The sequence below is a fragment of the Cebus imitator genome, unplaced genomic scaffold (genome assembly GCF_001604975.1).
Source record: "Cebus imitator isolate Cc_AM_T3 unplaced genomic scaffold, Cebus_imitator-1.0 Scaffold249, whole genome shotgun sequence".
NCBI lineage: Eukaryota > Metazoa > Chordata > Mammalia > Primates > Cebidae > Cebus > Cebus imitator.
The window spans coordinates 2686240-2699479 of NW_016107564.1; the positions used below are offsets into that span (position 1 = coordinate 2686240).

Genomic DNA, 13240 nt, shown 5'->3' on the forward strand with positions numbered 1-13240 from the left:
AAAAAAAAAAGAAAAAAAAATTTGAGTCATCAAAATTTTGACTGCCCTTGAAATCAATTTTTAATTATATAAAATTTTAATAATTTCTGAGTCATTTTTTAAAACATGCAGCCCAAGTAATTAAATTGGAAAAAAACACCTTAAACTTCATATGAAACCAAAAAAGAGCCCACATAGCCAAGACAATCCTAAGCAAAAAGAACAAAGCTGGAGGCATCACGCTACCTGACTTCAAACTACACCACAAGGCTACAGTAATCAAAACAGCATGGTACTGGTACCAAAACAGTTACATAAACCAATGGAACAGAACAGAGGCCTCAGAAATAACGCCACACGTCTATAACCATTTGATCTTTGACAAAAACAAGCAATGGGGAAAGGATTTCCTACTTAATAAATGGTGTTGGGAAAACTGGCTAGCCATATGCAGAAAGCTGAAACTGCATCCTTTCCTTGTACCTTATACAAAAATTAACTCCTGATGGATTAAACATTTAAACATATGACCTAAAACCATAAAAACTCTAGAAGAAAACGTAGGCAATACTATTTAGGACATAGGCATAGGCAAGGATTTCATGACTAAAACACCAAAAGCAATGGCAACAAAAGCCAAAATAGACAAATGGGATCTAATTAAACTTAAGAACTTCTGCTAGCTATATGCAGAAAGCTGAGGCTGGATCCCGTAACACAAAAATTAACTCCAGATGGATTAAAGATTTAAACATAAGACCTAACACCATAAAAACCCTAGAAGAAAACCTAGGCAATACTATTCAGGACACAGGCATATGCAAGGATTTCATGACTAAAACACCAAAAGCAATGGCAACAAAAGTCAAAACAGACAAATGGGATCTCATTAAACTTAAGAGCTTCTGTACAGCAAAAGAAACTCATTAGAGTAAAACAGCAAGCTGTCACGCAGGCTTGAGTACAGTGGTGTGATCTTGGCTTACTGCAACCTCCAACTCCTGGATTCAAGCAATTCTCTGGCCTCAGCCTCCCGAGTAGCTGAGACTACAGGCGCCCGCCATTATGCCCAGCCAATTTTTGTATTTTTAGTAGAGACAGGGTTTCACTATGTTGGCCAGGCTGGTCTCAAACTCCTGACCTCATGATCTGCCCGCCTCAGCCTCCCAAAGTGCTGGGATTACAAGCGTTGAGCCACTACACCCAGCCAAAATTTTTACATTCCAATTGGAAATGAGAACACGTCTATTTTTTAATATTCTGGAACTGACAACTCACCTGAGACCATGGTCTGTGATCTGATAACATCCAGATAAACTGAGAAACAGAAGTACACGGCCAGTCTCTTGATCAGATTTTTCACTCCCAAAGTAAATTAAGTCTTTATCCCTAGGCAATCTAGTCCTTGATGCTTTTCTACACATTGCAGAAGACTCTGGGAGTGCTGACATAGTTCTTAAAGCTGTTCCTGTACAACAAAACGAGTGACCACAATATGCAAAGGCTGGAGAAGCACAATGCTGCTGCCAACAGACACTAGTCCTTAGTCCAACAATATCCTTATTATAACAACCAGAGGTGGAACAACTAAAGTTGGATGCTGTTTCCATTACACAGAGACTTTCAACATTTCTATGTCTCCATTCCACAGCATCTTCAATATCAGCCAAATCTTCAGCATCTAACATCCACACATAAGGAGAAGTAAAATTCTCAGAAGAAACAGGCTTAGTCCAGGGGTGTTCATTATCTATTTCTTCTCCAATGCACTTGTTATTTAAATTGTGCAAACAGGTATACTGCTTGCTGGACTGCATGGTAATGTCTTTATTTTTCCATGTAGTTGAAGTAATTTTGCTCACAGATGTTTTCAAAAAGCCACTTTGATGAGATGTCAGAATTCCAAGAGCTCTGGAAATCTTCTCTAGGGCTACATCCGTGATTTTCTCACAACCAGACAGATCAAGATGCCGAAGGCTCTGGCAGCAACCAAGCCAAGACCAGCTATAATTAAAAGACAAGACTATGAATGGATATTGTTAAATTTTTCAAAAGCATTTATGTATGTAGATAAAAACTAGAAGAAACATTTTACATCTAATATGATCACTTAAGTATTTACTGAATATCTATTGTTAATGCACTATTCTTGGTGCTAGTGATACAAACACTCAATGAGAGTAATTAGGAAATCAAAGTATTCCTAACCTAACAGAAGGGTAGGATGTGAGAAGGGTAAGAACGGGAAGACTTAAGTTTATTATCCTAAAAGTAATCAGCAGAAGTAAGTCTGTAAACACATGAAAGAAAGAAAATAATAAATAATGGTTAATGAGGAAAATCCAGAAGAAACAAGCTCTAAGAATTTATGGAGCATTAGCTTTAGACAGAGAAGAGTATACCTCCTCCTCTGAAACAGGGGAAAATGGTGCTGATATAAATGGTTGCATGGGAAAGAGGGAGTGAGCAAGAACACAGAGAACTGTTGGTCAAGGAGATATTCTGGGAAGAATGTGGCTTGAGGAAAGTGATACTATTTCAGAGTAACTGTGAAGAATCTAAGAGGGAACTTTGCCAAATGGCACTTAGAGCCCAACTAAAACTAAAACTTTTTAAAAACATATAATACCAATGTACATGGTTGCACAGCAGGGCTCAAGGGCCTAGAAAAAATATAGGACTATAGAGATTGCAAGATGATACACGTGGGATTTTGGGATCAGCTAGGACCTATGAACAAGAGGCAAAGAATTGGAGGGTGCTATCAATACAGTCTGACATGACTGAGATTTGATAGTAAAAAATAATAATATGATTAAACTGTAATTACGTAAATAAAAACCTATAAAACACTTTTTCATTATATTTAAATAGTTTAAAATAACTAACCTGTCAAATGCAGAATCTGAAATGTCAGTCTGGGTAAGATCCAGATGCTCCAGGTTAGGACAAAGCTCTAAAATCTGTCTAACCTAAGAGGGAAAAAATTGTCACTGTGAAGATCTGCAGAACTTCAGTTAGATAAGTAACAGGTGACTATTAGCAAATATAATCCAGTTCACAAACATTTGTGAATATAAAAAAAAATCACTTGAATAGAGCATAAAAAAATATTCTGGGTTCAAACCCCTGATAATCTGTTTTGGCAGTTATGAGGCTAAACCAGGAAATTTACATTTTTAAGGGAATACTCAAGAAGATTCTGACGTAGGAAGTCGTAAGATCCACTTTTATAAAACAGTGATTTCATCTCAGTTGCCCATCTTACCATGCCTTACATATTATAAAAAATCATATAAAACTGGGCTTTATCACTTAACATCCGTGAAACAATGTTTAACCTCTTCTAGTCAGTTTTCTCATCTATTAACACATATAGGTAATGATAATTATGCTACAAAGATTGTTGTGAGAACTGCAATAAAACAGTAAGTAATCTAGCAGTTTATGCCTACCCATAGAAAGCACTCAATAATCATTTTTGGGTTTGTTTTTCCTTAATTAAACTCAGGAATGAGCAAACCATTGCTATTTTTCTTAATACCCAAACTAGTGTTAATTTAAACATACCATTTTGCTGGAAACTGCAGAGCTGTATGCTAATACCAAGGTTTTTACAGAAGTACCAACATATGGTAGAATGTTATGAATTAAGCCATGGAGTAAACGTTTTTCCATTTGTGCAATGCTGATAGCAATCGATTCCTCTGCAGACTGTTCTGTAAAATGAATTCAAAAGTCTAAGATCTTGACAAACTAATTGTAATTAAACTACTCAAGGACTCACCAAATTGTTAAATATGAAATACTTTGTGCTATCCTTATACTTTCTTATGTAAACAATCCCATTTTTAAGCAATGACAAAGTTTCGGAAAAAATGTGAAAACTGAAAAGAACAGTTAAAGTTTTCAAGAGAAAGGGAAACATGATATCAAAAGAAAAATAGTAAAACATACTATCAGTTATTCCACATAACTAAAAAGGACACAAAGCTAAAAAAGATTTTAAACTCAACTAAATTAGCCTGATCTTAATGAATCAAGCAAAGGAAGGTACTTTAGCATTTCTAGGAAGTTAAAATTGAACGGGACTTTTGATTTTACTTACTAACTTCTATAAAGCTTGGATGTTTACAACAGAATGTACTACTGTAACATACATGAAAACACTATAAACTCTAATATGAAAGAAGGAAAAAAACATACTAACTACACTAAAAGGTATGAATAATTGTATTGTATTGCCTTTCTCAGGATCCTATTGTTATTATTCTTATGTAAATACCTAATTTGAATGTCTTTAAACATAAAACAATTTAATAGAATACATTAAGGGAGTTTCATTTAAAAAAAAACTAAAGTATGGCAGACAAAGGATATAAACTGAAATAATTTGTTACTTATGGTTCCTTGTTTATAGATATTATCCTAAATACCTCCATTAGCCAGACACACACACACACACACACACACACACCAAGATAAAATATAAGGAAATAAAAATTACTTTGTGAGCCCTATTTATTCTACTAAAATTTTATCCCCAAGACATTCTTTTGTTTCTGCAGCCTTCACTATCTAAATGTATACTATTTACTGTGAAATTTTCAATTTTTTATAACTTTCTTTTTTATTGACCTGTAACAGTTATACATATTTTGGGGGTACATGTGATACTTTAGTACCTGTATAAATTGTATAATGATCAAATTATGGTAATTGAAACTGTGAAATATTTTTTAAGAAAGTTAAACATTCTATGAAAAACAATAACATTTGCAGGAAAGGAAAGATAAAACAGTGAAACTGAAAAAAGCACTGAAGTAAATGGCAGTTTCATCTTTAATAATCAACAGGTATATTAGCTGAAAAGGCTCAATCTTTATAGCCTTAACTTTTCCTTTTCAATATGAAGGAAATGGACAATCTTTGCTTTGCCTGTCTTCAAGGATTGAGACAAATACACTGAGTTTGTTAGAACATTCAAAATTCTTATCATGGGTATCATGAACTAATTTTTTGGAATGAAAAAACGATGACTTCTTTAAATTGCCATCTGAGCAATTTAAAGTATCTCATCTCCTTCAGGTCTTTACTCAAATTTCCCAAAGGACCTTAACTAGTCAATCAATTTAAAACAACAATTTTAAATTCTTCTTGGCATGTTTTCCTTGTTTTATTTTTCTCCACAACACTTGTCACCATCTAATATGGACTATATTTCACCTGCATTTATTGTCTGCCGCCCCTCTCTAAATTTTAAGCTCAACAAGGGCCAGGTTTTTTTTTTTTTTTTTTTTTTTTTTTTTTTTTTTTTTTTTTTTTTTTTTTTTTTTTTACCATTATATACTTCATTCCTAAAACAGTGCCTGCCACAGGTAAGCACATCACCAAATCTATCATAACTAGAATAGACCTTTTCCTTATATGGAATCTTTTGAATCTTTATTTCAAAATGTGGCACATCTACGTTTCATAAAAATAAACTGTTAGCTGCTAAAATAACAAGCTTTATATGTATACTGCTTACTTTCCACGTTTCTTCTTTTTTCCACATTAGTTCTTTCACCAGACCAAATTACTTTAAGTGGTAGCTTTATAAATACAATTTCCTATAGTTTCAGTTTTACCAACTAGAAGAATATCTCATCTGTTCATTTTTTTACTGTTTTACCATCTTTTAGTAATTGTTAACTAGAATAATATCCAAGACAGAATGTCTTCCTCCTCTTACTTCCAAACAGCATCTCTCTGCACAAGTATGACAGCATTTTTCCATTATGTACCTTAAATTAAAAATTACATTTTGTAAATTCTCTCCCATTTGGGAGTTTTTTTGGGGTACCAATAAAGTCTTAACTACCCTTCAACTCTCCCATAGTGATTAATGAATGGCTACATTAGTTTTTGTAATCCCTTACCATTTACAAAGAATCTTCATGTGTATTACTTCTTAATTCTACAACGACCTTATCAGGCAAGTATTAAAACTATTTACAAATGAGTAAGTTGACTCAACAGTTTCATCCTATTTTCCTCAAGACAGATGACTCAACAGATGCTGTGCAACTGATCACTTAAAGTGGCCCTAAAAACACACTGTAAGCTATAAAGCACTATAATAAATGTACATTATTTCCAGAAGAAAAAAAGGCATCATTTTCTGATTTTTTATTTTAATACAAAAACAAAAGAGAAACAATCCTATGCACTCTTTAAAGTACTTCAAACAGAATTAAATTTTCTTATTCCTCCAAATTTTAAAAGTAGTAGGCTTAGAAGCACCACTTTCTTTAGAAAACACAAAATACATAAATCTTAGTACCTAAATATAAGTACTTAGTTATTAACATACCAATTATTAAAACACCATGTAATAATTTTAATTCCAAACAAGCTTACCAGATTCATCTATGTCAGCATCTTCATCCCACTCATGAAAAGCACGACTTTCATCTTTCCTATTTTTCACCCATTCTTCATCAGGTTCAGTATCAAGTTCAGTTGCAGGACCACTATACCAGTCACCTATTCGATTAATAAACAAGAGGATCAAAATAATATTAGATTCCCTGCAATTACAAAAAAAAACTAAGCTATTTACAATAAAAATCTCTACAAGAGAAAACATCTGAGTCCTAGGCAATGGGAAGCTATTTTTAGAAATATTTAATTATGGTTAAAAAAAATTACACTGAAATAAACAAAGGATTCCATTTCAGACATACTGGAAAGAACTATGACTAGGTGGGTTCAATTAACAATAACAATCAATTAGTCAACTGTTCATAATTTCTTAAAGTAAATCCTTCTCTTTCAAACTATGGAAATAGAACAGTAACTACAAAAATTTATATAGTCTGCTATGTTCCTGCTAAGAATCTACTCTCTATACAAAAAGTTTTTCAATTTTGTCTTTTACAGAAATACACTTAATGATTATCAAGTCTTAAATAAAATTTTAGAAATCACAATAAGCAAACATTTTCCCTTGCTGTGGTTTCACACTGGTTCCTACAATAGTCCCATTATGATAACAGCTAATAAATAAAAGGAAGCAGGTCTACTCTGCAGTCAATCAATCAGCAATTCAGAAGTAGATGGAAACAGAAGCAAAGGGAAAGATTAATGTAAAGCTAATGTAAATTTATGGATCGTGGAGAATGTACGGTAACTAAATTATATGATCATGAAGTGAGAGATTATGAGGAATCAATTTACTGATCTCATTTTTTTTTGGAGACAGAGTGTCACTCTAGCACCCAGGCTGGAGTGCAGGGGAACATTCTGGGCTCACTGAAGCCTCAGCCTCCCAAGTAGCTGGGATAACAGGCATGCACAGCCACACTGGCTATTTTTTGTTTTTTAAATTTTAGTAGAGTTAGGGTTTCACTATGTTGCCCATGGTGGTCTCAAACTCCTGAACTCAGGCAATCTGCTGCCTTGGCCTCCCAAAGTGCTGGGAGATTATAGCTGTGAGCCACCATGCCCAGCCAATTTACTCAACTCAACATTTCATCTAAATTAGGGTTTCTCAACCTTGACGCTATTGACATTTTGGATTGGATAATTATTTGTTGTTGGGAGCTGTCCCGTGGATTGTTGTTGCTTGGCAACAACCCTGGCCTATACCCACTAGACGCCGGTATGATACCCAAAGATCGGGCAAACAAAAATGTCTCCAAATATTTCAAATGTCCCCTGGAAGGGGGGGAATCAATTTGATTGAGAACCACTCAAAGCAAATAATATAAATAAACAAAAATCAATTTCTGTTTTTTTTTTTTTAAAAACAGAGTCTCCCTCTGTCACCCAGATTGGAGTGCAGCGATGCGATCACGGCTCATTGCAGCCTGGACTTCCCATGCTCAAATGATCCTCCCATCTGAGCCTTCCAAGTAACTGGGATTATGGGCGTGTGCCACCATGTCTAGCTATTTTTGTTTGTTTGTTTGTTTGTTCGTTTTGGTTTTTTTGTGATTGACTGATTTTCAGACAGAATCTTGCTCTGTCGCCCAGGATGGAGTGCAATAGCACATCTCGGCTCACTGTAACCACCAACTCCCAGGTTCAAGCAATTCTCCCTGTCTCAGCCTCCCGAGTAGCTGGGAATACAGGTGCCTGTCACCACGCTGGGCTAATTCTAAGTAGTTTTAGTAGAGATGGGGTTTCACAACATTGGCCAGGCTTGTTTCGAGCTCCTGACCTTAGGTGATCCACCCACCTCGGCCTCCCAAATTGCTGGGATTACAGGTGTGAGCCACTGCGCCTGACCATTTATTCTTTTAGTAGAGATGAGGTCTCTGTATGTTGCTCAGGCTTATTGGAACTTTTTGTTTAAACATATTAAAAACAGAAAAAAGCAGTATGTTTGAGATTTGGGTGAATTCATGAAAGTCAAGACAGGATTATCACAACTGACATATCAAATCATGACATAATTCTTAAAAACTCTCAAAAATTAAAAATAGTCAGAAAATACTGTATGCATCCATGTTTGTCTTATTTGACTTTTCAATAAATATTTCATTATCCTACAACTAATAGAAAAAATTTTTCCACATAACTGTAATCATTTAGATGATATAAATCTACCTGATAGTCCAAATAGCTTCAATCAAAAAAACTAAATATCTAACAGCTTATTGTGAAAGTGTTATATGTTACGGTGACGAACAAAATTGCTTTTAAATCAGAGGCACACTTTAAATCAGACATAAAGTCATAAACAGAAAAAAAAAATTATGTGAATTTGGAATCTAATATTCACCTAGGCCAGGTGCAGTGGCTCACATCTGCAATCCCAGCACTTTGGGAGGCCAAGACAGGTGGATCACTTGAGGTCAGGAGTTCGAGACCATCCTGATCAACATGGTGAAAACCCATCTCTATTAAAGAGACAAAATTAGCCAGGCGTGGTGGTGCATGCCTGTAATACCAGCTACTCGGAAGGCTGAGGCAGGAGACTCCCTTGAACCCAGCAGGCAGAGGTTGCAATGAATCAAGATCATGCCATTGCACTACAGACGGGACAACATGAGCAAAACACCATCTCAAAAAAATAAAACAAAACAAACAAACAAAAAAACCCCCAAAAGCTCACCTGGAAGAAATTGTTTTAATTCAGTGACAGAAAAAAATGTATGCTCTATTAGCTGTATTTAACCCATAACTGCATTACATGTTGAGGAAAAAAATATTTTAACTGTTCACATGTGAAAGTAATTTATTATAGTGCTATTAATATGAAACTGTGATTCAGGGAATGTGGCATTACCAATCAAATAAAGATAGGTCAAAGTCAAAAACTGATTCCCAATTATTTTAAGCCATCATCAAAATGGAGCCATAATGGTATATAACCCTTAAATTTAAAAAATTTATTCTGTATTTTTAAAATATTCCTATCATTATTATTAAACATTTAAAGCAGTTTTGAAAGCTTTAATTTTATTTTTAACTTTCAATTCCGTAAGACAGTCAAAAGCAGAAATAACTAGCATAATGAATCCCCTATCTTCAATAATTACCAACATTTTGTCAATCTTTTTGCATCCCTCCCCAAGTATATTTTCTTATTATTTTTTTAATTGCAGACATCATTATAATTTACCCATGAACTTCAGCATTGCTAGTTTTCCAAAAATATACACCAAAAATACATCATCTAACTCTAAAATCTACCTTTTGGTTAACCTCTCAAAGCTTCCCTCCCTGGCCTTGTTCATTAATGTCAATGAATATTTATCCAGAAAATACATGAAAATATTTTTTAAACCCATTTACCTACCTCTGGCCCAATGAACAGGGTAAAGATGTTTCCAAAGCGACCCAGTTTTTGCCAGCTGAGACCATTTCATGCTTACTTGACTGCATCGACATAACTCTTGAGGATTAAGATAACTGAAAATTGACAGCATTACCTCAGGAGGAAGATGGGTTATACCTGTGGAGTGTTCTGACACTTCTGCTTCTGAAATAAAAAAGAAAAGCTTTAGCAGTAAAGGCTAAAAGCAAATGCAATAAGAAATTACAATCACATTTCTATAAACAAAATCCAGTGCCTGAAGTCAATTCCTTCCTGCTTGCAAGATGAGAAAACGAAAAAACATGTAATAGAGGTAACACGGGGATGTTAAACTTGTTAAGAACCAGTAGGGTTAAACTATCATGGCCCAAATCATACTTCATCAGTGGAAGCTACAATAATGAACACAGAATTAACTTCCTCTTACAAAGGCATCACAGAAAAAAAACAATACTCACTTTGTAGCATTAAGTAGCAACATTTGAAAAAGGAACCAAACAGGTTATACAGCTTTAAATCAACAAGTATACAGTAAGCCAGATTATGAGATCTCCAACGCATTTTTAATGACGCATACAAATCTCACGACCTTTTCCATTCATGCATTATGACTCCTGTCAATAATTTTCCTTGTATTCCCTCTTTGATTTTCACATTTCATACAAGAGGTCTGCAAAATCTGACTGCCTTAACCTACAGGCACTTTAAACCACTTCAATTATTTATGTCGCAGATGAGATGACAAAATCTAAATATTTCTGATGCTGTTTCACACTGATAAGAAATCTACTGTCAGCAACTATTGCAGGAAGTATTTATTGGATGTATAAACCTATAATGTATTATTTTAATAATAATTTCCGAAATAAAAATGAAAATGAGGTGTTACAATAAAAAATATAAAAGATTTGTCATTAAAGTCCTATGAAGAATTTGAGTACTTTATATATCTGATTTGTCTTCACAAAGCAACTTAAATATAGAAATGCTATGATAGCATTCATTAAACTACTACTTTCAAAATGGCAAACATTTTAAACATAATACAGCTACAATTTTCTTTGAAGGAATGGGAAAATAAAATGTAGTAAGTGTGATGCTTTTAAATCTCATGTCATAATTACAATTAAACCAGACATAACAAGTCTTGACTTGGTATCTAAAGCACAACCTACATTTCAGAGTAAAGAATACAAGCTTTATGGGATTAATTATAGCTTAAAACTTGTAAAATCATTTTTGTTTGAACATGCATTTCACCTACTTTGTTTTTTATTTTTTATTTTTATTTTTGGAGGGGACCGGGACCATGCACTGGCAGCTGAAGGATCCCCTGACCCTCCACCTACTTTGTTAAAGAAAAATAAAAGGATCAATTTCAAAAAACTCCAAGCTATTTTAACAGAAATGCCATTGCTACCACCAATCTTGAAGAAGCAAAGCTACTGAACACAAATAATAAAAAATGAGAAAGTAGTTTATTTTTTTTTAAAAGGGAAGCATGTTTTATTTGCATTTCTCATTTGTATTCTCAGAGTAACTATACAGAAAAACTGCCTCTGGTACTTATTCCTCTAAATATTACTGGATACAAGCTGAAAAAAAAATGATACATTTTTTGCCAGCTGATGGAAAGGATGCAAATAAACTATAAGCATAACTGACTTTGAAAACCAATGAAAAACACAAGGAAAGATAAAAATCAGCCACTATCGTCAACGGAGCTCAGGAAGTAGGATGATACTGCAGAAGTGCTCTGTATTGGTAGTTTTCAGTAATTTTGACTATGCACTTATAAATTCATTCAAGAAACACTATACTGCATACGTCCCAAATATATGTTAAATTATCATACACAACACTAAATTCTAAAATAAGAACTGTCGTCTTCAATTAAATTCATACATGAAAATAACGCCTTTAACTGATCACAGTGCAGGTCTAACTTAAATTGTTTCTCAACCAAAATCTACATTTCATATCAGTAAGATGTCAATGGTCTTATAACTAATAAATTGTCCTTTATCTATATGTATGAATCTCACCTTTATCTGACTTTTCATCCACAGAATATTTAAAAAATTTTTGTCGCTCTTCAGCATGATTCCATAGGCTAAGACCTCTAAGGAGTTCTGCAGTATCCTTCTGAGAGCAGTGTTGTGCAATCACTTTCTTTTTAATATCCTTAAGCTCTTCATAGGTAAAATATTCCATTAACATGGGCTGAAAAACCTAAATTAAACAAAATATTCACAAGGAATGATACTTAATTCGTGTTATTTCACTCTACACCTTTTTAAGTTATTAATGGCCTGAATGTCTTATTATGACCACATATCTCAAACAGATAAAAATTTTAGTTGTTACCACTGAGTTAGTTTATCTAAAAACTGCAGAGAAGAGCACCTCAAGAAGATCCTTCTTGTTATGGTTTCTCTAGCTAGCAAATCAACCCCAAAACAATTTTAAAGCATGAGGACCAGAAGGTTTTCCCATATAGAAATATAGAATTTGTCAAACACTCTCAATCATTCTCTGCTGGATGTTTAGGTCAGGTAACTGCCTTCTGGTACTAGAGTAACTGAACTCTACAGAAATAGCACCTCTGCCTCACATGAGAGTGGTACCCAGTGTACAGGAACCATAAAAGTCAGAACTCTACTGAGACATTTAACTTTTCGATATTATTTCCGGATTTTGGAAATGTTCCCTCAAATCATTATTTTGGAACAGTGGTTCCTACAATAATTATCTATGGAGATTTCTTCTGCTAAACAGATGCTTAGTTCCAAACTCCAATTTACAGAATTAGAATCTTTAGAGGTTAGAACCAAGACTTTGTTTTGTTTTCACTTCCACAGATAATTTTGATGAGTATCATAGGTTAAAAAACACTGGTCGGTCTAGTAATTTAGGTTTCAACACTGGCTGTATATTACAATGAGTTGGAGGGCCCTGAAAAAATACTCAGATCAATGCCTGTCCTCTGATTTAACTCTGATATAATTCATCTGGAAAGTGCTTAAAATACTGTTGGGGTTTCTTTTGTTTGTTTAAATGCCAATTTGATTTTAAGGTAAAGCTATAGTTGAGAATCACTACAGTAATTGATTTACAGCTGAACAGGTATTCAATTCCTCATGCAATCATTTATCTATTTCTTATCCAATATTCATCCCCATATTAGAGACAGAAGAAAAAGGGAAAACATTTTACCCATTCATTCAATAATACCCTAATATATGTATAGTAGGCTTAAGACTAATAATTGTTTTTGTTTGTTTGTTTGTTTGGAGACACAGTCTTTATTCTGTCACCCAAACTGAAGTACCATGGCACAATCATGGCTCACTGCAGTCTCAACCTCTTGGGTTCAACCTGGCTCCCAAGTAGCCAGGATGACAGGCATATGCCACCATGCCCAGCTGATTGTTTTAATTTTTAGCAGAGAGG

The 13240-nt window shown here is 34.2% G+C and overlaps 1 protein-coding gene across 2 annotated transcripts in view; it reads right to left on the minus strand.

Moving 5' to 3' along the window:
- Nucleotides 1–13240, minus strand: part of FBXL5 (F-box and leucine rich repeat protein 5) — a 45535-nt gene that overhangs the window by 13655 nt on the left and 18640 nt on the right. For both annotated transcript variants that reach the window (XM_017498723.1, XM_017498722.1), the window contains exons 4-9: nt 11833–12019; nt 9770–9952; nt 6382–6507; nt 3550–3698; nt 2869–2951; nt 1258–1983 (exon numbers count right to left, since the gene is read on the minus strand). In XM_017498723.1, coding sequence (XP_017354212.1) covers nt 1258–1983; nt 2869–2951; nt 3550–3698; nt 6382–6507; nt 9770–9952; nt 11833–12019 — 1454 coding nt within the window. The remainder of the gene's footprint in view (nt 1–1257; nt 1984–2868; nt 2952–3549; nt 3699–6381; nt 6508–9769; nt 9953–11832; nt 12020–13240) is intronic.